The following is a 24,373-nucleotide window of genomic DNA, read 5'->3' as shown; positions in this document are numbered from 1 at the left end:
GCTTAGCTCTTTAATTCTTTGTTCGGTTTGATCGCTACATTTATGGGGGGCCATATATCTTACTTCTTCGCTATACAACAAAAATACAAGGATTTCTTTATAAAAGTTTTTTTTCAAATATAAGAAAACAATTATTTTGTTTTGTCTTTAATTTTTTAAATAGTAGTTAACATGATAAAGTTTTTATTGATATAATGTATCTAAATATAGATTAGATAATGCTTGATAAATTAAGTTTCTGATAGGTACGACATTATATACTCTAAAACAACATTATAATATTTTTTATTTTATAAAATTTTATAAATTACATTTAACAAAATAAATTCTTTCTGAACATGTAATAGGTATAGAAACCAAATTTTTATGTTTGATAAATATTTTATAAAAATCTATTAAAGAAAAAAATAGAAAACTGCTTGTTTGATTTTTGTGAAAATTTTATATTTATATTTTTCTTTTTTTTTATTGATCTTTATCAGAACAAATTATTTATAGTGTGACTGTGCTAATATAAAATGATTTGCCGCAATCCAGATTTAAAAAAGAATGGTCTTGTTTGGTTTTTGCATAGAAAATTCTTTAATTGCATTATCTATTTGTTAAAAGGTTGCTTGCACAAACATCGTGTCGCATTTAAATATTTTAAGCATGTACTATGTACTATTCGCTTTACTTGACAATTTACATACGTCTCGATGCGTATCTATCGATTTTCCGTCGACCGCGGAGAGAAGTCTTCGCGTTGAATCCAATGCCCAAGAATGATACAGGAACCTGTGAATTTTTGAAGCATCAATACCTCCCATTGCTTACTCTCATTCAGCAACTGTCGCTCCGCTGTACTGTCACATAGCGAAACGAGCATTTAGTCTGTTAGTCTCGTAAAGGAGTTTTCGAGCACCCAAGCACTGCCATCAACGTGATCACATTGCCGTCACCATGTCCATGGCTCTGCCTTTTGCGCAATTCGTGTTAGATGGTCTTTAGAGCAGACCTAGATCATGTACCTCCCAAGATACGTTCTCGCGTTTATAGTGCCCTCTCTTCGTTTATAGTCCGTTCTCGGTACATGGAATGCGAAGTCGTTCGGAAAAGCCGCTACTATCTCGCCCGTTGCAGCTGACGAGCTTGTTTCTTCCGCGCTTTTTAACCCACTTTTGCCACACGCATCGTGCTCGCGCTCCCATTCAATTATCTCACCCGCGCCGCTTTTCTGCGTATTCCTTTGCGAGATCTCATATTCGCTGTGTTCCTCCGTAGCTTTGCATTTTTTTTTTGCAAAAACGTTCAAAATTTGCATCAAAGAAAATCGGAATTAGAAATTATCCGTTACTCTGTTCGATTGACCGATCAAATTTTTCACGTACATACTAGACTTGAATTTTAAAGATTATTTAAATTCACTTGCGTAAATTTTATTGAAATTTAGTAAAGCGAGTCAGCTTTTTATTTAAATAGAAGTTTTATAATGCCAAGAAAGTTCCATCGCGGTCAAACGTTACAATTAACGTTTTTCGAACAACGTCGCATTCGTTATCTCGCTCGGTCTCCTTGCACTCTCGTGTTCATGCCTGTTAGACTTAGGACTTAGACGGAGCCTATGTAGCTTGAGTGGCACTCGAAGTTGGGAGCGATTCGATAGAACGAAAAATTGACAGATCCGTGGCACTTGTCCGGGTGCAGTTTTGAGCACGAATTGAGCGGAGCAAGCACGTCAACATTGCTCACCAACAGCACGAAAAGTCTTTCACACTCCCTCCTCGTTCTTTCTTTCTCTCATTCTGTCACTGAAAAAAAAGATATCGCACAATGTCAACCCTTATCCATTCTTCCCTCTCCCTCTGAAAACTACTTTAAGTAAACTCTTGAGCGATCAGCTGCACCAGCACCAAAGCCTGTCTCGTTGTTCATTGTGACAACTTAGCAGCACGAGCATTGTATCATGTTATCAGCCAACTTCGTCCATGTGTCTTCAACTGTAGTCCAGTTCGTCTCAACCAATCCCTTGAGATCCTTCGACAAGTCCTTCGTGTTCTATGCTGGGATTAAAATCAATACAATCTCGGCAAGCTGGAAAAGTTGATGTTACAAACCCGCAATTTGATCCGCGATCATTGACACTTACTCTGCATTATCTTAAACTGTGAAAATTCGTGTTTGTAGCATCGACACTCGAACTTGTCGAAATTATAACGGTTTTAATCATTGGCTTCAATCTCTCTTAATTACCTGCTTTTGGACAAAATATGCGCGAGCGAAATGCAGACGTTATCCCGAGAGATTCTCGATTAAGAATACCACTTCAAATTCCTGGTGACGAATTAACAGATGTCACGACGCGTGTGGAAGACGTTTTCCAATTGGCTCGAGGAAGAGGAGCGTACATTTGGCGCCTAGGGGAAACTACTCGGTCCAATTTCCTCTCTTTTCACGACAAATTTCTCCGGGCATAAGCCGACCTCGATGCGACGGGCGAGCGCTTCAATTAATAGGTGCAATCTCGTTGCACGTAATTAATTGCCGTAATTCAAGCGAAGTCCCCGAAGTAATGTACTTTGGGTATCATTCACGAAACAAAAGGAAATTAATTTTTCGAACTGGAAAAGAAGGAAATTATTAAAATGTCTGTAATTAAAGTATCTGCCACGTATACACGAAGCTGTCTGAAGCAGTCGTGTATACAAAAATTTATTTTTGTGTAAGTTACGTATTAATCTGCTTTTTAAATTTTTTTTTGCTTATGTTTAATATATTATTAATATATTTATGTGAAATATATAATATAATATTTAAGAAATAAAAAGAAGTATCATTTTTTGATCAAAACAGATATTGGCGCTTAATAACATTTTCATATCAATTGTTAAATATATGTATTTTTTTCTATAAGTTGTTTACAATTTTTTAAGACGCGTCATTATTAAATTTGTCGATCTGATCAATTCGAAATATAATTTCTAGCTTTGGTTTACAATTACGTTTTAAGTCCGATAATCCGTATAATCGGTACGCAATTTATAAATTTAATATAATGTATTTAACAATTGATATGAAAATATTATTAAGTACCGAGAACTGTTTCGACTGGACAATGGTACATTTTTTTTATTTCTCGCGTTATTCACATGTCGAGTTAATATTCATTTACGATAATGTTCTTCATATTATTGAATATATTGAATTCATATAATTTTTATAATTTTGCTATGATTTAAATTTTTCACCATATAAAGCAGGTAATTAAATAAAGCAATAAAATATTTTTATAAAACAAATTTTTAAAAAGCATGCAATGATCATGTGAATAATAAAGGAACACGCACTCCTATTTCTCCAAATTAGCCACGTGTTCTCCTCTACCTATCGTTTTGCACCCTACATGTCGACTATAGAACGATTCGTCCACGATGTCTTTATTCGATGACCTCGGCAAAATGAGATAATTTATCTAACAATCAGCTCGTACACAGACGTCACAAGCCATCATATATATTCTCTAAAAAGCAAGAACTTTATTCTCGGAGCCGGTGCGTAATGAAGCTAAATTTGTTCCATTAGTCTAATTCGATCAGACATTAGATGAATCATCCAATTATGCGATACGTCACCGAATCAGCGAGTCATAGGACGAATCGTCCGCCGCTACCGTTATTGTCGAACACGATCGGATCTAAAGACGCCGACAAGAAAGCAGACGGCCGATCGCAGGAAACGAAGGGACAGGCGGCGCGAGGATAAAATAAATTCGAGCGAGAAAATGTCGGAAGTAACAATAACAGCTGCGATTGGAATGCGTGGAATGAGCTGCTTTGGATGTGTAGGCGATAAGATACGTTAGCCACCCTCCCCCCGTTCACGCGGGGGAAATATCACGCCCGCATATCCGCCTATCTCACGTCATTCACTATCCATCACTAACCACAAGTACTACCATCACCACATGATCAGCCATCACCGTCATCGTCACGGTCACTACGAGTCACCCATCGACTACAACACAACAACCACAACAACTACTACCACAACTACAAGTACAACATCACTACGTAGCTCGAAATTAGGGACTGGCGATACGCACGTGACTTCCTACCCCACGAGGCCCCGCCATGGAGAACCCAACAGGTACACTAATTACACACGTTAATGCTAATTGGACCCGGTTTAGATGCAGGAGCGAAGCTAATTATCTGAAATGGCTTCGATGCAAATTTCTTTTTCCTCCAGAGAGAAATTTATAGGTAGTGATATTACGGATAATGTCTCTCAAGTGCTCGAACAATCTGTGCCTGATAGGATATGTCACACGTGTATGTACATATACATAAGTAAAATATACGCTTTGTGCGATAGGCTAGTCTTCGAGAGAGCTACCGTATGTAGAAAAAGGGTCCTCGCGAAATATCATGAAAATTAAAATTAATCGTAACTTTCAGCTTGCATATTTTACGAAGTACAAATGTGAAAGATAAATGTTGCAGAGCGAGCGTAAGCCTCATTAAAAAAAGAAGATTACCTTATATTGTTAGATTTTAATTTCAAACTGTGTAAAATTGACGTCCAACAATTACAACAGCCTCAGGAATCCGTGCATTAAATATCTTTCCTAGTTTAAAATAGAAGGTTGAGAGTAAGGTTTCCTTCAAATATACGAATTCGTTTGATGCAATGGATTTAATTGCATTTAACATTTATGTTTCTACATTCACGTGATTGAAACGTTTATTTAACTGAGAGATAGGAATTACTTCGCGATGCCGAAATTATTCCGTCAAAATGAAGTCACGTCGTCCATGATATCACCGTTAGTATCCTCCATCGTGAATAACGTATGCTCACGCATGCTGAACTAAGAGGCCGCGCGCGAATATAATCCGTCTAAGCCTCCCTTCTTGCACTCATCGAGATTAATTGCACGTTTGCCATCTTCATCGCTGCCTAAAATTCTCTCCGGTACCTCATTCATCGTCGTGTACTGCGTCTCTGCCTGTGTGTGCCTGGATATAAATGTACGCATTGTACAGTGGCTCTCGATCAGTGGCACACGCTAAATTCACGTAAGTCATCGCTGATACGTTAAACGTGCACGCGGACGCTGCGATGTTGGGAAAGATCGAATTTAATCGATCACACGTCTAATTTGACACGCACAATCAATGATATTTCTTATTGCAACAATATTTGTTGAATATAAATATATTCAACAAATATTGTTGCGATAAGAAATATTAGTTCAATATCGTTGCAATAACAAATATTATTAAATATAAATATATTGTTAAATATTTTGAATTTACGTAGTTTGCTTGCGAATTATAATTAAAAAAGTAAATTTTGAAAGTCTACACTTGAAAGAAAACTGTTTAGTTTCAAGATACTAAAATGTTTTTTCCTTCATATTTTAAATATATTAAAAATATTTTATACACGGTTTAGATTTAAAACGCTAAAACGTTTGAAATTAAAACTTTCGATAACTTTAAACATTTTAGTCGTTCAAATCCAAACACCATTAAGAATTAAAATATTTTTAAATATTTGAAGAATAGAGACGGAACTGAAACATAAAAAATAAATACGCTAAGAAGAAAGAGTTTAATTTCAAAATATTAAATTGTTTAAGTAATATTTATGGATTATAATGTTTTTACATCAATTATTGATTTACTAATAATTTATTTGAGAAAGATTTAACGAACCGATTAAACTTGATCTTTCCTACGCTCGAGACATTTTTGCTATCGAGAGAACTTTCGACGAGTAAAATTCTCTCATTTACCGATGATGGATGACACTCGCCATCGTGCGTGTCCATCGGAAAATTTGATTGTCGATAATTGCTCTCAGATAGCGAAGGTCTCGGATAGATAACGTCATGGCGTTAAAACTTGTCGTCTATCGTGGCATTGCGCGACTAATCTGGAAATGCTAAGTACCCCGAAGACAAAAAGAAATGTGGGCTTGGCCCTACTTGCGTTTGCACGCGAGAGAGAATAAAAGAAAGAATGAGAAAGTGGTCATCAACTGCATTCATATACCAAACGACATTCGGCCGAGTTTTGACGATCAGGAGGATGGACACGCCATGAAAAAATCGACATCAAGGCTGTACGAGACTTTTGGCTCGTCCCGTAAGAGAACAACTTTCATATCTATATAATTACACTTACCTCTCTTTCCTCGATGTTCTATATAATATATAGATACCTACACATATATACATTATATCTTTTTCTATATACATATATTTAATACAATACCCACAAATGATATCGTTATATACTATACACATCCCTATCTTACCTTCCACGTGTATATCTTATACATATGGAACGTCCAGACTCTTTATATGTATATATATGCACCGTCTCGTTATATGCATACGTACGCGCACGAGCGCATTTCCCACGTATATGTATTGTACGTGTGCATAAACGCTCATGTTACAGATGTACATTTACACACACATACACACACACATATACATTCACCAACACTACTTTTATGTATTTGTTCTGCCATCATCTCGGCTGTTGATTCACTGAATGTTAACGCCCATTTATATATATACTCTCTCTTCTCGTTCTTGTACGCCTCAGACACGTTCTTGCCCATCACGACTTACCGCTATCATCGCCAATCGTCGTTATCGATGCACGAGCAGCGGGACGGTCCGAAAGTCGTCAAGTCGCGTCAAGCCGAGCCGATTCCAGGCCCAAGGGAGGACTTTGCGACTGTTTGGCACCGACCTGGTGCGAGATGCGATAATACGACGTCGTTCTCCTCGCGTAATCTTACTGTCTTATCCTCTCTACCATAACACCATTCGTATTTCGCCGATGGGAGTGCCGGCAGATCGATGTTTCTTGCACCTACGACGTTTGCTTAAGCGCATCGATAAAGCATCCGGGCGAGTCCCGAAATAGACTTCTACATAAATTCCGTGTGAATTTTTCATACTTTTACTTATCTGCCTACTTTGTTTTATTTTAATATTTCATTTCGCACGTGTGCGTCGCATACTTCATTTTACATTTCCAAGACTCGAAAGTAACGAAACCCTATCGTTGTAGTCTTCGGAGAAATGGATCATTGCGTTATATTAGACGTGATTCATTCGAGGAAACGCATTGGTCTGCCCGCACTTTCACGACCCAAACACGAACTCATCAAGATGCGTATCCGTGCGCGAGCGCTTTAGCTCGCATACGATGAATGGCGAGCGTTCCCTCACAGGCTCACACGTTGGTCGTTGCTATTCCCTTTTCGTCTCTTTTTTCTTTCATCGAACCGATAAAAACCTCGAGCCACCTTTACTCATGCTCGCGGAACACCGATACGCATCCGCACGTGCATTCAAAAGAGATCTTGTCCATACGACGTGGCCGCGTTTCGAGCTCTAGCGAGATTAGCTAAGAAATCGCGAATCGCTGTTCCTTACGAACAATTTCTTCGACAAAGATCACACGCTGTTGATCGCGACGGAGAACGACGGGTTCTCCGAGGCAAAAGTTCGGATAGTACGAGGGAGTACGTGCTTAATTCATCGAAACGCCGCGCGCAGAAAAATGGACAACGATGTCGGCCGTACGTCGCGGTGGGCGAAAGAACTGCGGCGGCGCCCGGCGTCCGGAAGAGGATCACCGTGAGAAAAATTGAGTAGAAAAAAAAAAAATGAAAAAAGGAGAGAAATTCAAGCAAGCACACATTGGAATGTTAGAGCGTGACCTTGCGATCGTGGGATCATCGAAATGACTTAACGTGGCATTACCGATCGACGATTGTCAATCGTCGCCAGTGATCAGTGCGGTGTCAATCTCAGAATAGAAATCAGGCAATAAAGACGCGAGTCCAGAGCCAGACCGAGGGATCTGATAATGAAAGAGGGAGAGAGAGAGAGAGAGAGAGAGAGAGAGAGAGAGAGAGAGCGAGAAAGAGTGAGGAATGAATGTCGAGACGCGTGAATGAGGAGTTTCTCACCGCTTCTGTCGACGAGAATCGGTTCTGACTCCTCGATCGCATTTTTTTCGGGACGAGAACGCCTTTATATCGTCTTATATCGCTCGGAGAAGAGAACGAAGAAGATTGTTCTGGAAGAAGGAAGCTCGGCGGTACGTCGCTTTTCTTTCGTCAACCGGGACGCTACCGGTGCCACTTCCGCTTCCTCGAGACTGTCCCGAGAATTGAGAGATTGAAGGATGAAAATTGCGTGTGCCATTCACCGCCGGAATGCGCAATGAAGAGAAATATTTGTTTCGAATATTATTCGATAAAGAAATAAATACTTCACCGAGGAAAATTGGCAGTTTATTTATAAGGAGATGGAAAATTTTATGAGATTCACGAAATAGCATTTCTCCGCTGCTCTTTCAATTTCTTATTGAAATGAATATTTTTATGTTACAAAATTAATTTTCTGTTGCTAAAGTGAGATAATTGACGCGTACGATGTTACAGTTCTCATCGATTTTTAAAGCAATTTTGTTTCCTTTTCCTAAATTGAAAAATTTTGCTTATTAAATAAATTTTGTACAAAATTTGTAGAGATTTTACTTACTAATAAAATAAATCTTTGCGCTACAGCAGTGGATGACATTGCACACAGCAAACGAAAGTTTTTCAACAAATTCGAAAAAAAAAGAAGTAACAAGCACTGGGGCAGTCTCATGCGTTAGCGAAGCCGCACCCAATCAACCATCTTTAATCACATCTCTGAAACCGCACCACTGCATACTTCACATTCAAGAAAAAAAAAAAAAAAAAAAAGAAATCAGACAACATCTCAACTACATCATCAAACAGACAAAAAGATATTAGATCGCGAGATCGCGCTAGAGAGACACGAGAGAGAAAAGAAACCTGCGACGCGAGAAAAAAAAATCGACGACCTGTAACCGTCTTCCCCGTTTGTTGCTTCTGTTGTATCAGGAGCTCAAAGCGACGAACGAGAGCCTGAAGAGCCTGCAGACGCAGCTGGAGCTCGCGTACGCCTCGACCGCGTCCTCGGGACAGCCGGTGGCCGGCGGCATCAGCGGATTGGCGGGCGCATCGGTCATCGGACTAGGTAGCGTATCGGGGGGCGCAGGTGCTGGGGGCTGCGGCGGCGGTACCGTCCTCGGAGGTAGCGTGGCGGTTCCAGGCGGCGTGCCCGGTAGCACCACCCTGACCGCCATCATGGAGACGAAAGACGCGCGCATAACAACCCTGGAGAAGGAGGTGGCGTTGCTGGAAGCCGAACTACAGCGTATTAAGGAGTGCGGCGGTAGACTGCGGGAACAACTGCTGAAGGCCATCGCTGTGCCAAGCAGCGGCGGTACTTTACAGCAGCATCAGCACCTGGGTATCACGCAGTCGACCGGCCTGGGTGGTCAGCAACAGCCCGGCACGTTGGCCCTGGCCAGGGGACCGTCCATGATGACCTCGCTGGTACCGTACGGTGGCCACGCGTCGTCCGCGGCACTAACCAGTTCATTGCTTGCCGGTTCGACAGGTGGGACTACCACCGGGAGCGGCGGCGGGTTGGGTGTCGGTGGCGGTTCCTCGTGCCTGGCTGGCATCTCGTCGGGCGCCACCACAGGTGTGGTCAATCCATATACCGATCGCTACGGTACAGATCATCATCCCCATCAGTTGCATCATCACCAGCATCATCATCATCACCATCTTCACCAGCAGCATCAGCTGCAGCTGCAGCAACAGCAACAAATGCAGCAACACTTGAAACATTTAGAGCCTGCGGCGGCTGGCGCCCTTGCGCTGCACGCTCACACCTTCAACAAGCACGACCTGAACTTCAAACGGCAAGTAAGTTTCTTCATCAACAACGTGCGCATCGAAAAGAACGACGCCGCCTAGGGCGACACCTGAGACGGCGCGGGAGGGCGGAAGTTCCTTCTTCCGCTCATACAGGTACATACACGAAGATTACGATCGCGTCTTTGTCGTCGTCTTCGTCGTCATCGTCGTTGTGTTCATCGTTGTCTTCGTCGTCGTCGTCGTCGTCGTTGTCGTCGTCGTCGTCGTCGCCGTCGTCGTCGTCATCGTCGTCGTCATCGTTGTCGTCGTCGTCGTCGTCGTCGTCGTCGTCATCGTTGTCGTCATCGTCGTCATTGTAGTTCTCGTCGGCTAGTTTTGAGAGCCGTCGAAATCGGACAGGACCAGGTTGAGGTCGGTTCGAGAAAAGTGAGAGAGTGGCAGATCAGAAAAGATCTGTTGTTCTCGTCGAGGGCAACCGTTCGAAAGGAAGAAAAATGAGTGTCTTCGGGGAAGAGGCTAGATCACCGCGAAGAGGCGATCTAGGTGACAGAAGGTCGAAGAAACGGGCGTACAATAGTACGTAGGACGACTTCTCTCGTTGAAGGGGAGAGGAAGCTGAAGAGCTGGCGCCGGTGCAAGAGCGAGTCGCCGAGACGGCGACTTCCGCGATTAAGGATCTTTCGATTCCCTTCGTCTTCTTCTCCGAAACGTAGCGTATTACGCACGTGACGGGAGTCCGTGAGAACTAAAACGACGAATGATCTATTAGGATTTTCCGCCACCGATGTCTCTATTCAACTCGTCACACCTGCGTTTCGAAAAATTAAATTTTTATTACCTATTGATGACTAGGAAATAAGATTTCGGCATTACAGAAATGTTCACTGGACCTTCATATTATATTCATTCAAATATTTTAGTTCAAAGATTTTATTTAAATGAAAAGATCAAATTTTTGATAAATAGTTCATTTTGATGTGTGTGTTATTTTTATGAGTGCGAAATGAAATTAGTCGCTCACATACACACAAATCAAAGAACTTGAAGGTAAAATTACAAAAGTTCTTTATAATTAGATAATACTCAACACTATATTAATTTAAATTAAAATCTCGGAAATATCAATGGGGCTGCGGATGTCATTGTCTAGGTTTGAAAACATAGCTTTATGAAACAATTTCTAATACGAGATGTGAATATTTCACAATTGTCTTGGGAAAGAAATTCTTGGAATTAATCTCTTTATCTTACAAATTATTCGACTCATTGCTTTTTATTCGAATCATTGCGCGATGAGAAAAACGGGAAGCAAATAAATTCTATGTGAAAAGAGAATGAAATAATGTTCAGAGTCGAAAAACGATAGTTGAAGCAGCGATGTGATAAGAGTGTCTTTTTGTGAAATTAATAGTAATAGAGCAAGTTATGTTAATGCTTTCTTGGAGGCTGAATTCAATACAAAGCCAAATACATGCACGCATTATCTAATTTGTAGACTATGTGTAACGGTGGCGCGAAACGTTTAGTCGGAAATAGAATTTTTAGCCATAGAGATCACATAAGCAGATATTGTCGCACGAACGTTTCCCCGAACAAAGTAGTGTGTTGCTCCTTAGTGTTATGTCGGTCACGCGCGCGTGCGAATATAGGCGTGCTCGAAAGACGTCTACGCACGCGTTAATTTAAACGAACGAACTTGCAAACTTCGGATTCGAACTTTGCAAATTGCGTTCCGCTCGACGCGAGCGAGTTATTATCTAAGCGGGCGAAAATCTCTCGTCGCGAGAGAGAGAGAGCGACGATCGGCCTAGCGTTATCCCGGACCTTACGCTAGGCGGTTATCAACTGCCGCGCGTTACAAACTTTCCCGTCTTCCTTCCTGGAGAAGCCCGAGTCATTAGCGTGAATTTAGAGTAAAGTAAAATAAGCGATATCACCGTAAGTGTGTCCCGTAGTGCGTCGACCCGCGAATCGCGATCGTTTTACTTCTCACTGACTCTCGTCGGCCGCACCACGTGCACCAACATATGACACTTTAACGCGTACCTGCTGTTTCTTTACCACTCCGACATCTTTTTTTCTCGTCACGCGACATCTTGAAACGCAGAGTTCTCTATTTTTTGACTCGATTGTACTTAGACGTCGTAGGTATACAGGGTGAGTTCTAGGTGATAGACTTGTGAGTGCAGAGCGTTACGTGAGACGCCTCGCGATGGAAAGGCACGCGCGTTTCGCGGAAACAGGATTGTGACGAAATTTTTAATGATAAACATTATTAATAGTTGAAAGTTACACCGTACAAAAAATGTAACATTATAACCGTATCTTTAAACTGAATCTTAAAATCAAAGTTGTACATAAGTATACATTGCATTAATATTCTACATAAAGTTTCATATTTTGCGAGGCTTTAAGTCGCGAGAATTCACAAGTTTCAAAAAGTAACACAGCTCAGCCCAACATATCTGTCAATAAAACTCGCTTGTACGCACAATATTGACGTAGATATTTCACGGCAGCATGGTTAACTTTATAAGTGATTGAACAGCTATTAAACTTAAGAAATTCGTCGAAGGTACAAATAGCTTCACCGAAGGAATAACACACGCAATCCGTGCGTGTTAGGCACCAAGTTTTTACTTCTTCGAAGCGAGCCCTGTTTCGGGACCGCGCAACACGCGATTCGTTTCCAACGCGAGGAATTCCCAGGTAGCACCCTGCAGATGCACAGACGTTCATACGTCGTTCGAAAAATCCCTCTGTGTGTATAACGCGATAAGTCTTCGGACGATCTCCGATCTTCCGTTAACTTTCAGTAATAGCCCTCGAGAGGGCGAGAAAGAGGAAGGTTACTTATTCGCCCGCGTCGCGAATTGCGGAGAAAGTGGAATTAGGGCTGATGTAGCCGGACATGTTCTTGGTTATAAGACGTCGAGCGATATTCAGATTTCTTTGCCTTCTTGAATACGTAACGTTAGGAAACCGTTACTAATGGTTCGTGTAATGTTGTATAGTAATATTATTCTTTTGTCTCTGAAATTGTTTGTTAAAAGTAATAATAATTAATGCATCTTTCAACTTTCTTTTCTTACGGAAACATACAGATTAGGGTAACTCCGGTATATACGCCGCACCTAAGGAAAACTTAATCAAGCACTATTTACTATGTTTAAGAAAAATAAACCGTTACGAATAGAAACGTTATACTCTCTACTACTATAAAAAAATTTAGAAATACGAAATATTTATTTTCTTATATTTAGAAAGAAATACTTAAAAGAAGTCCTTGCGTTTTCGTCGTATATTAAAAGGAGTGGGATTTATGACCATTCGGGAGTAGGACAATCAAGTTAAACAAAGAATACAAGAGCTAAGCGCTTGTATTTTTGTGTATTCCATCCTTTCTAACTTTCTATGCTTACGTAACGAAATAATCACTAAATCTTTTACACTTTCCACAGAGAATTATTTACATAGATTGTAATTTATCGCAGCGCTACTCGTAACGTTGACAAATTGATTCGACTCACGATAGTTTCTATAATATTAAGAGTATAAACTAAAATTACAACACACTAATACTAACATAACTAATGTAACATAAAAGCATATAATAGAGTGGCTACAAGCAAGTTTCCACTCTTGTCTTTTCGGATTTCAGCAACGTAAATACCAAAGTTACCCTAATGTACAAATTATATGTACTTGATTTGTATATTAATTTTTATACTACAATTTCTTTTCACATACAGTACAAAATAATAGTGACGTACACACATGTGTTACACAACACGTTATAATAAATATTATCCGAAAATTCAGATATTGCGAGACATCGTATCGGAAGTATTCGATAAATCCGTGCAAGTAACGGACATCTTTTGAATATATTATCCGAAGAATCGATTACTCCGATTGTTCAGGAATATTCGCTAAATACTAATGATGTACGGATTCGCATCGTTGAAAAGGCGTGAGACAAGAGGGAGACTTGGTAAGGATTTCGAATCCCGTGACGAGAAAGTCAATGAGAAAGTCTTGTATATTTCGGTAGCTTCTATTACGACGCGGAAAAAAATATGCGTAGTCATAAAAATTCTTAGGCCTTAGAACGCGAATTTACGAGAAAACACTGTTGAATCCTAAAATGTCTATTATATGAATGTTGATGTTGTTTGTGAACGCGCGGCGAGAGATTGAAGATAAAAGGAGAGAATACCAAGGAGGAGAAAAATTATTCGAATGACAAGCAAAGAACTATATTACACATAAATAAATAAATATATATATACATACACGTGCATCTGTAAATATATATGTATGTGAAGATCATGTATTCAAATATGCATATATATGTGAAGATGCGTATGCGTGTACGATGCGTGTGTAGGTAAGAAAAAAAAAAAAAGAAAGAAAAGTATATCCGAAGCTTTCGCCGAGAAAATGATATTTTCGTAGCTCACAGCGATTTAATCCTGCACCCTTTTCCCCTATATTTAGCCTTCTTTTCTCCTCCCGACACGTCTGGGTGAATCACGTATTATGGACTATACCTGGCTTAACCGTAGCTGAATAATGTACCAGTCGAGCCAAGTGTTTCTAGCGCAGGTGATTGTCGAGAAGTTCTCGTTCTGTTCCGAACACATCACGCTCAAAATGTTTCCTTCCGCTCGCCGAGGCGGACACGCCGACTGCCACCGAGGCCGTGCGCGCGCTTCGAGGTTGTGACAATCCTTATTTTTCTACTCTCTGTGTACTCTAGATCGTAAGGCGTCGCGATATACGTTCGAGTGTAACGCTACGGTTGCCGCCACACGCTCGCGCGAGGATGCGAATTAACACCCGGGGCGTCGATTAATTAGCGCAATTGATCGGATTCGAATTACAGCGATCGCGAAGTGCATTTGCAGTAGTCAAGCTAGGTGTAGTCCTCACCGATCCCCCGTCCCGTCCTTCAAGACTACCATCGTATCGAGGATGGAACCGAGAGGAACCGAGCTCCCTCCTCCGATAACCCGGACGTTTCCCGGTGCCTCGGCGACGTTCCGCGATCTTATTCGTGCGAAAGACGAATGTCCTGGATTTCACACGCTCGCAAGGTCAACCTCATCTTTAAAGCTTATTAACACAAACGATCCTCTTCGGACTGCGCCTCCTAAACGGGCGAGATACGCTCTCGCGATAATGAAAAACCGGTATTATAATAATGATGAAAACTGTTATAACCACGCTGCTGCTGCTCCTGATGATGATGGTAATAATAATATGATGAAGAAAAAACGTAAAGAGGAGAGTTTGTTTTCGCGCGTTGCCAACCTCTCCGTTTCCACGGAGCCGATCCTCCTTAAAATCCTCAGCAGAATCGACACCCTGGAGGACGATGCGAGGATTCATCGGATCCGTTGTAGATCTCGCACAGAGGAGAAGAGAGATCATTGGCTTCTTTTTGTTTCTTTTTCCTTTTCTTTTCTTTACAGCCGATTTATTTTAGCCGACATTGCAACGACGCATCCATCGCAGCTCGTTTCATTCTGAAACCGACTTTGATTAAAATTTCAAAAACACACTGCAATTGGTATTACACTCGACTCTTTCGGACAAACGGTACTTTTTTTTCTAAAGAGGTATTTATTTTTTTTTACGTTACGTAAAAGTACTATACGTACTTATATTTGTTTTACAAATATTTTGTTCCGAAAAAAAATGTTAAACGGAATTGCGTAAATTCTCATCTTATGGCTTTGCTAGCAACATAATAATTTCAAGATGGCAGTTTAGACAGATGGGATTATGGCAAATGCTTTTGCGCTCAGAAGACATTTTTTTCTTTGCTTTTATTCGTCTCGAGGGGACGAAGAAAGTCAAGTTAAATCTATAAAAAGGGTTAAATGGTGGATGTAAATTTGTTTGCGCAGGTTGACTTCTCGCGGATGAGACGACTGCATTTTGCATACCAAACGCAAAAATCTCAACATACGGGTCGAATATTGGTAAACCATTTTCGTCGCAAGTTTATATTTTCATTTTTACATCACATCTTCAGATCGAATCATATCGGCGAAATTATCGGACATTCAAATTGCCTTGATCCTTCTTTTTTGTAATCAATTACAGTAACGACGACGAAGATAATTACGTTATCATTATTATCATCGACGATCATGGCAAAAAAAAAAGAAAAGAGAGAAAGAAAGATAATTACATTCCCATGTTCTCCCCAGTTCGTATCCATGAATACTCTTCCCTCGTCCCTCTCATTGCCTTTCCTCGCTCAACGATTTCCTATTCTGTCAAGAGGAAAAAGAATGCACTATTTCACATCGAATATCACATGCATCGACACGGTACTTGCCACGCGACACAAAAACGATCGATAAAATATCATAATCATTGTGCCACGCATTCCACATTTTTCGTCTCATTTCCATCCCACGAAATTAAGCAATCGCAAGTACATACAGCTCTCGACTACAATAGTCGATTTTATCACGCGGAAAGCATCGTAGACATCGATAATTTCATCAGCTTCGCGCTCGTCGTGTCACTCAAATGTGGATCTTCGAGTCACTCAATCATTCTCTTTGATCATCGGGTTCGTGCTCATCTCTTCATAGTTATCGAATCACGAATTAGTTGACGTAGGTGTATATGTGGTAAACATTCGCGCGGAAATCATCGGACGAGCTAGATCGTTCGGTAGTTCTCACTATGATCATCATCGTCTCTCTTCGAGTCGTGCAACTCGCATGGGATCTTAGGTCCAGCATGTTGCATGTCATCGTTAGGAGTTTACGTGGTTGTAGTGTACGTCATCGCAGCAGCCGTTCATTATCGTTCACGTCGTCATCGTCGTCATCCTCATCATCGACATTTGGCGAGCTCGTCGGAACTCTTCGCGACGTTGTCCTCATCTTTGTTAATCGAGTCCCGCGCTAACTAAAAGTCTTTTCGATTAATTTTGATTGTAAGTTATTGTGAAATGGTCTTTGAGCAAACTTTGAAAATTTATTACACGCATAATAAGATTTATTCATGCAATGTAAATTTACAGAAGGTCTCTTGGTTTATCGATTAACGGAGGACAGTGGCGAGAGGAGCCACCGCAAGCTCGTTTGTTCAGCATAATCGCTTTTATCGTCGTCGAACGATCGTCTAAGCTCTCCCGGCGAGATCGCGTCATCGATTTTCCGTTTCATCCGTTCGCTCGCTCGCGGTGTCGTTTCGATCATCGTCGTCGATCACGCGGGGATCAGAAAAGGTGGCCGCGCCGAGAGAGCGCGCCGTTCTGACGCGAGGGCGATCGCCGCGCGTTTTATCGCGCGGCTCGTCTCGCGCTCGCCATTGGCAAGTATATTGTATACGAAATTGCCCGCCGTCACGTTGTTTCGTAATCCCTCTCTTGCGTTGTCTCCCTTAATACTTAATCACTCCGTCCTTAGAGACGTTGGTGTCGCAATTAGAGAGACGCATGCCGCCTTCCCTTATTATACCGAACCCCCTTTGACACCCCCGCCGGCCTCAGTTTCGAGGCGCTATATGCATGCTGCACGCGCGCGCAGAGAGTCTGCATCTGTCATTTAGCTCCGTTCGTCCCGTTCGGCGAATAAGACATACGTGGACGTCGGGATGACGATCATCGTCTGCGAAGGTCCACGAACGTCGGATTACCTATCGGGAGAGCCCGCTAATTCGGCACTTCGTCTACGAAAAAAGACGGAGAGGATCATTTAATTTATCTACGAGTCCTGCCACGTCAAATTTACAGGACAATTTTGTATGATGCAAAAATGTAATACAGGTCATCTCGATTGATCGTTGGAGAAATGCAAAAAAGTTTAAAGTTGCGATAAACGATTATTGCTGCGAAAAGAATCAGCACTGAGAGTATTCGCATTGTTATTTACGAGCTTTTAGGATTTGAATGTAAGCTATTGGGTCCTGCATTGGCCGATAAGAATAAACGCTCTTTTATTTTGTGCATCAGTAATCGAGGGATATTAATTGACAGTGAAATTGACGTAGATTAATATTGCACGCCTGTCCGATGCAAATTTACTTTCGTTATCGAACATAAATGACGAAAAAGGTGACGAGTTTTAACCGCGCGACTCGTAGATAGAGTAAATGTTGCCTTTTGCCCGATAGAGCTTAAGGTATAATTAACACTTAAGATAGAACTAAGTTAGCGATAAGTCAGCAATGGATGGCAGTCCCCAATTCCGCAAAACTCTTCTGACAGTCGGATGAATTGACAGTAAATGTTGTAACTTTGGCTCGCACTGCCTTATCGCCACGACAACGTTTCTAAAATAATTAAATGCAGATCTAAGAATTGAACCGAGACGAAACGTGAATAAGCTGACCAGTTTACTATTAATTAAATCGCGCTTGTGATAAATTATAACACTGGCATGTCCCAAAACCTCCGATCTTAATTTTAGCAACAGATTCGTTGACTAATTCGAGGCTGATTTTTCCGTAATTAAAATAAGCTGTGTAATATTGACGAGAAAATGATAAATTGTTTTTGACGTAAATTTTCGCATTTTATCTAATAAAAGTTCAATTGGCCATTCAAATTTAAGTAAGCTTAATTCTCTCAATATTATGATTGAAGATAGAATTACCAAATTATTCGACAAATATTGAGCGATTTTAATAATAGTACGCACTTAATGTGAAATTTTGCCCCGAATGAAAAATTGACTTCGGATTTGCCGGAGGAGTCTGTCATTATAATTAAGGTCGTAGATTCCGGGACATCTAAGATATAAGGACGTAAAACGAGCGGACGTTTCGTTCGGAAGAGGGACGGCGGAGTTGGACGGCCTTCGTGGTGAGCGAAGCATTATTAAACGTGGTGCCCCAATATTCTAGCTTTCTGAGGAGGTAAGGAAATTCTTCACCCGCCCAAGAAGCTCTTCCGAGCCACCATCATCACTACCACCACCACCACCACCACCACCACTACCCTTCCCTCTCCGTTTCCATCTACATGATTACCGTATTACGTAACGGAGTGTTTCGATGTATACCGTAGCCATTGTACTTGTTACTCTGTATATCTATTTCTGTCTCTGTCTCTTTCTCAAACTCTATCTTCCTACTGGCGTGAATCGTTGACCGACTGTCTCTCAATCATCATTTCACGCATCTCATGTAAAAAGAAATAGAATAAACCTACACACCGGTCTCTAGACAATGATTTCGTAGAGGAAGACCGTCACTCTCCCAGACTCGTCATCACTTAAATTCATCCATCCCGTATCGGTCGGAAGAGCGAAAGGAACGAAGGACTTTCGTTCACCTCCGCCCCATCATTCGACAGTATCGTCGTGTGCGTGTTTGCGTGCGTGCGTGTGCGTGTGTATGACCTAATGACACCGTAGACAATCATCATAGATAATCATCGACGTCGTCTTCGTCGGAGCGACGGAGTACGCGCCCTCCGTCACTTCGTCGATGACTTTGAGAATCGACGCGGGGCGATACCGCCACCGTCGTGGATGCCGTGATAGCCGCTGTCGATTAAATCGATAGCCGACAGCGGACGGGAGCGAGTTTGCGTCTTGAATTTCCTCTCTCGAGTGCAGATGCAGATTTCTCGAACGTCTTTGCGTTTGAGAAAGGAAAGATGATTCGCTCATTTCTCGTCTGCTGTCTTGATTAGATGTAGTATGAGACGCACGACAGAGGTCCTTGATCCTACGCGCGAATCAGATAATTCTTATGATTAATTGGAATGCTTTTTTTTAAATATTTACATTAAAAATTGTCTTCACGCAAGATAAAGGAATTATTACGTTTTAATTTTAAAGTTTTGCATGAGATATTCAGTCAATAAATTGGAGGTCTGGCGGTGGACATGCATTTTACCGAAGAAAAGTTTCGAAAACTGAGAAATAAATTAGAGAAATCCGAAATGTTATAATAACAAAATCTGAGAATTGAAATAATAAAAGTTTATAGTTTTAAAAATTGACATATCAAGATATACCTTAAAACATAAATTTCTTGAAATAGTTTTGCAAGTAAATTGCCGTATCATTTAAATATATGTATGAAAAATTTTATTGTAGAATGAGGAAAAACGATAGCTGGATTATGAAAATCTGTATATTTTATTAAGACATTAACGTTTTATTCGTGTATGCATATTACAGTTTTATATTAAGGAGAAATTATTCATATATGTATATGGTGCTTAAGAATTTACTAATATACGCGCTATTACATACGTTCCTTTTTCCATGGATTTTTATTCACATTTTTTTTTTAATTTCTTACATGCACGACGTTTTTCTAATATAATATTCCAATAATTTATGAGATAACTACATTAGGACCGCGGTCCGATTCGCGCTTAAACCGCTATTGGAGTTATTCTATTTTTGTTTATATCTAATGAACAATAAAGATAGAATGATGCCAATAGCGTTTTGAACGTGAACCGAACCGCGGCCTAGTTTGCTATATTAGATTAATATCAGGTTTTCCAATAAAATAAAAATATGCATTTTACATATTAGCGCGTATATTAGTGAATTCTTAAATATTGTGTATATGTATATATGAATAATATTTTTTCAATAAAAATTTAATGATATTCACAATTTAAGAAATTTTAATAAGGTACATGGTTTTTCATAATCCATACATTTTTTCTTTTTTCTATAATAAGGTTAAACAGGATTTAAGTGATATGGATTTATTTGTACGCAGTTTCAGAAATATTTCAAGAAATTTATTTCTTTAGGATTTTATTTTGCGTTACATATTGGAATTATAACTTTTCGACGTATTTTGGGACATTTTGGGACATTGTTTCAGATCGTAGATTTCGGTATTATAACAATTCGGGATATTATCTTAGTTTTTACTCCCGACTGCTGCCAACAAAGATTGACACAACGGAGAGGGTATGTGATTCACCGAGAACGAATCTTTGTTAGTGTTCGGGATTATGGTTCTTCGGGACATTGCATGTTCATCGGTCTAGTCCGTTGCAGTAATTTTAATTATTATAAAAATGAAGCTTGAAGAGTGATTTTTAAACAGAGTTGACTTGTTTATAAAATCGACGTAAGAAAATTAAAATGAGAAAATTGAAATCTTCAAATATCAATTATTCGCTAATTGAGCCAACATTTTCTCGGGCTCGAAATTTTGAAGCTACGCAATTCTCAGGGAGGACCTCATGGAGTAGTGATCTCGCTCGCATCGCGTTTACGTACGTAGTGATTAGCCAGTAGCAGCTATGTTGCGTTTATCACGACTCTGCTTCGAGATCGTCGCGAGATCTCGCGTACTGGCGATATGTCGCGACGAGCCTCCTCACGCGGCCTGCCGGCAACACCAGAGTAGACGAGCGTAGGTACGTACACAAAAGAGACATATCGACGTGGCAGATCCCAAATTATCTTTATCCTCCATGCGTGCGCGTGAGATTACGCCTCTCTCTCTCTCTTTCTCTTTGTGTCGTATGTCTCCACCACACTTCGCTGTGTGTGTACACGTGGGTGTGCGCATATATCTATATTTACTTACATACGAATACGTATAATCCACACGTATAAATAAATATATGTATATGTGCATTTTTTTACACTCCCGAAAAAAACACTGTTCGTAATTTTGTATCGCTGGCCTCGCTGCATGCTTTGTGCAAATCCTATCCGAGTACGACGACGGCGTTTCTCTCTTCCTTGACTTTTTACCGATTAGATTCTCTCAATAATTGTTACGCTAATTGTAACAAAGTCTCGTGTACGAGGGGGGCAGTCAGTTCGGTCAATTCAGTCGCTCAATCTCGACGGGTTAACTAACTCTGCCCGAGACCTCTTATCCCTCTTTAGATTATACTACTAGCAGTAAATAGAAAGGGAAGTTAGTTAACCGCAATTAATACGACAATCAACAGTGCTGTAAAGTTTGCAGAATCACTAATACGTTACATTTTGTGAATTCGAGTTTAAAGTTCACGAGATATCGGACAGTTCTTAAATTTAGGATCGACCGAGACTGGCTCGAACACGTAGCTTCTTGTTTGACTTTGTAATTAGGTCGTGAACGTAATAGCTCGAATGTCAGCCTCCTTCGTTAATCCGTTCAGGAATCAAGAAAGGCGCATAAATGAACTAAAAATAGCGGTGGAATCGAAGCAGGATGACAATGCGATTTGTGATCCTTTTTTTCTTTAACTTTTAATCTTTGACGTGAAACTCCCTTCCCCCCGCCCCTCTCTTTCGTAGGGTCGATCTACTCGCGCGCTACGTCGACATAATTTTAATTAAAGTAATCTCGATCTTCTTCAAAAGCTCGTGTCAAAGTCCAACGGCAATTAAGTAACTCCGTGGTTATATCCCGCAAGGCTGTTCGCTCGAAAACCAATTTCGCGCGCAATTTGGATCAGGAATAATTAAAGATATGCGGCACTACGTTGGCGCGGAAAGTGTATTACATAATAACATGAAAGTACATAATCTTTTTTTTAAGACTATCGTAGTGTCATAGCGGAACATTGCGGAAAACTACTTTATTTTATTAAATTCAAGACTCAATTAGATCTGTAACTTTTGCAGTTGACTCTCGAGTCGAGAAATAATAAAATATTTAATTTCCGATTTTTTAATAAAATTCAAAAGCCACAATCGTTTCGACAGCTTTTCCGAAAATTTCCAAATAATTTTGTGCTGAAAGTTGCCGCTTTCCCTACTGTTCACCGAGTTGAATTCAAACGAGTTTACAGTCACGATTTCGCGTTAATAAAAAAAAAAGGACATTTCTGCGCGCATTCTTGTCCGGTCCTTACTAAAACCGTTATCATCGTCGTCGTACTCGGTCATGGCGAAGAGGTCGACAGGCAATTTCAACGCCTCCGCCTCTTGTCGCCATCGTCGTTACGTCGTCTGTTGTTGTCGTCGTCGTCGCCGACACGGACGGAGCGCAGGGACTGATCCTCGCCTGGACGACGAATCTTTTCGCAGCTGGACGAGCTTCGGACGGAGGTAACGCGACGGGACCAGGAGCTGCTGGCAATGTCGGCGAAGATGAAGACTCTCGAGGAGCAACATCAGGATTATCAGAGGCACATCGCCGTACTTAAGGAGTCTCTCTGCGCCAAAGAGGAACATTATAATATGCTGCAAGCCGATGTGAGTCTACTTTCATCTCTCCCTCTTTCTGATTTATTTAAACGTACACAGTTAAATTATATATTATTTTTTATACCGTTTTATGGTCAGTATAAGCAAAGTTGCAAAAATTGGGAAAATTTTTTTTTTATACATAATTATATATAGTTATGTATAAAATAAATATGTACATTTATACATAAAACATACACATATAATTATATATAATCATTTATATATATAATTATATTTATATATATAATTTATATATATAATTTTATATATATAATTTATATCTATAATTTTATATATAATTATATATAATTATTTATATATAATTATATATAAAGAACTTTTTCTCGAATTGTAAAAGAAATTCAAAGACAAATTTAAAAAATAATTACAAATTTATTAAGAAAATAATTTGTGGGAAATAATATATACGGTTAATCATGGTGTAATAGATGCTTAATTAAAAATTCTAAAATTTTTAAGTTTGAATTTAGACGTATCTATTTTATTAATTCGTTAATCGCTTCTCGTTGCTTTCAAAAGTAAAAAAATTCTCAATACTGCGAGAGTTTTGAAATGTATGAGAATGTACAAGGACAGAAATTCGCCAAGTATGTTTTCGGTAAACAAGTTTACCACCGGTTTTGTTGTTCGCATCGATGCGAAACTAGAACATAACCGACATTCGGAATCGATACCAAATTTCCGACCGCATCTCCCAAATTCGGGTATTTGCCGAATTCATGTTCTCTAACATGTGGCTGCAACAAAATTCCGTAACTATCGTAATGCCATTACCCAAAGGCTTGTGTGAAGATTCCGTTATTTCAAATATATAAAAAATAAAAAAAGCTATTGGTTTAATTTTTCCAACCTTTATGTGACTCATGAACGCAAGCCCATTAACGCTTTTCGAAAGTCCATAAAAGCCGGAACAAGCGCGAAGACCTGAAAAATTTCTCCGAGAGTCTAACGTCGAGTAAAACTAGGACAAAACTGCGGAATCGAATTTGAACGATGTGATCAGAAATGTTGACCCAACTCACGCAAGCCTCATGAATTCTAAAATGATCATTGACGCGACAAAAATCCTTGGTGTAAACTTTGTTCCAATTCAAACTTATCCCTATTTTCAATTCACCAAGCAAATTCTTGATTTTCAATGTTCCAGCATTTTACAAGATGTAGACTTTTGGATGTAAGATGCTTAAAACTGAAAAAAGAGAAGTCAAAACCTTCGAGTACAAAAATCTTGCACTTCTATCTCATACTTTTAAAATAATGTAATTTTAAAATAATTAAGCTTAGTTACATTTCAAAGCATTACCAAAAATATAAAAGTTTCATAAATTATTCTATTATTATGTTTGAACGTCTGTGTAAAATTTGAGCACAATTCCTTTATTGATTTAAAAGTCATTTAATATTTTATTTATTCTAGATTCTTATGAAAATCGCGTTTTATAGTATTG

General features: G+C 39.9%; 1 protein-coding gene across 2 annotated transcripts in view; it reads left to right on the top strand.

Moving 5' to 3' along the window:
* Nucleotides 1-24,373, top strand: part of LOC105203844 (ELKS/Rab6-interacting/CAST family member 1) — an 85,138-nt gene that overhangs the window by 41,992 nt on the left and 18,773 nt on the right. Inside the window, exons 5-7 of one of the 2 annotated variants that reach the window (XM_039450757.1) lie at nt 8,929-9,804; nt 15,672-15,746; nt 22,743-22,910. In XM_039450757.1, coding sequence (XP_039306691.1) covers nt 8,929-9,804; nt 15,672-15,746; nt 22,743-22,910 — 1,119 coding nt within the window. The remainder of the gene's footprint in view (nt 1-8,928; nt 9,805-15,671; nt 15,747-22,742; nt 22,911-24,373) is intronic. The other variant, XM_011172764.3, reaches the window with a different exon arrangement.

The sequence above is a fragment of the Solenopsis invicta genome, chromosome 6 (genome assembly GCF_016802725.1).
Source record: "Solenopsis invicta isolate M01_SB chromosome 6, UNIL_Sinv_3.0, whole genome shotgun sequence".
In the NCBI taxonomy this organism is placed as follows: Eukaryota; Metazoa; Arthropoda; class Insecta; order Hymenoptera; family Formicidae; genus Solenopsis; species Solenopsis invicta.
The sequence above is the reverse complement of the archived record's forward strand: the minus strand, read 5'-3'. Positions and strand labels throughout refer to the sequence as shown.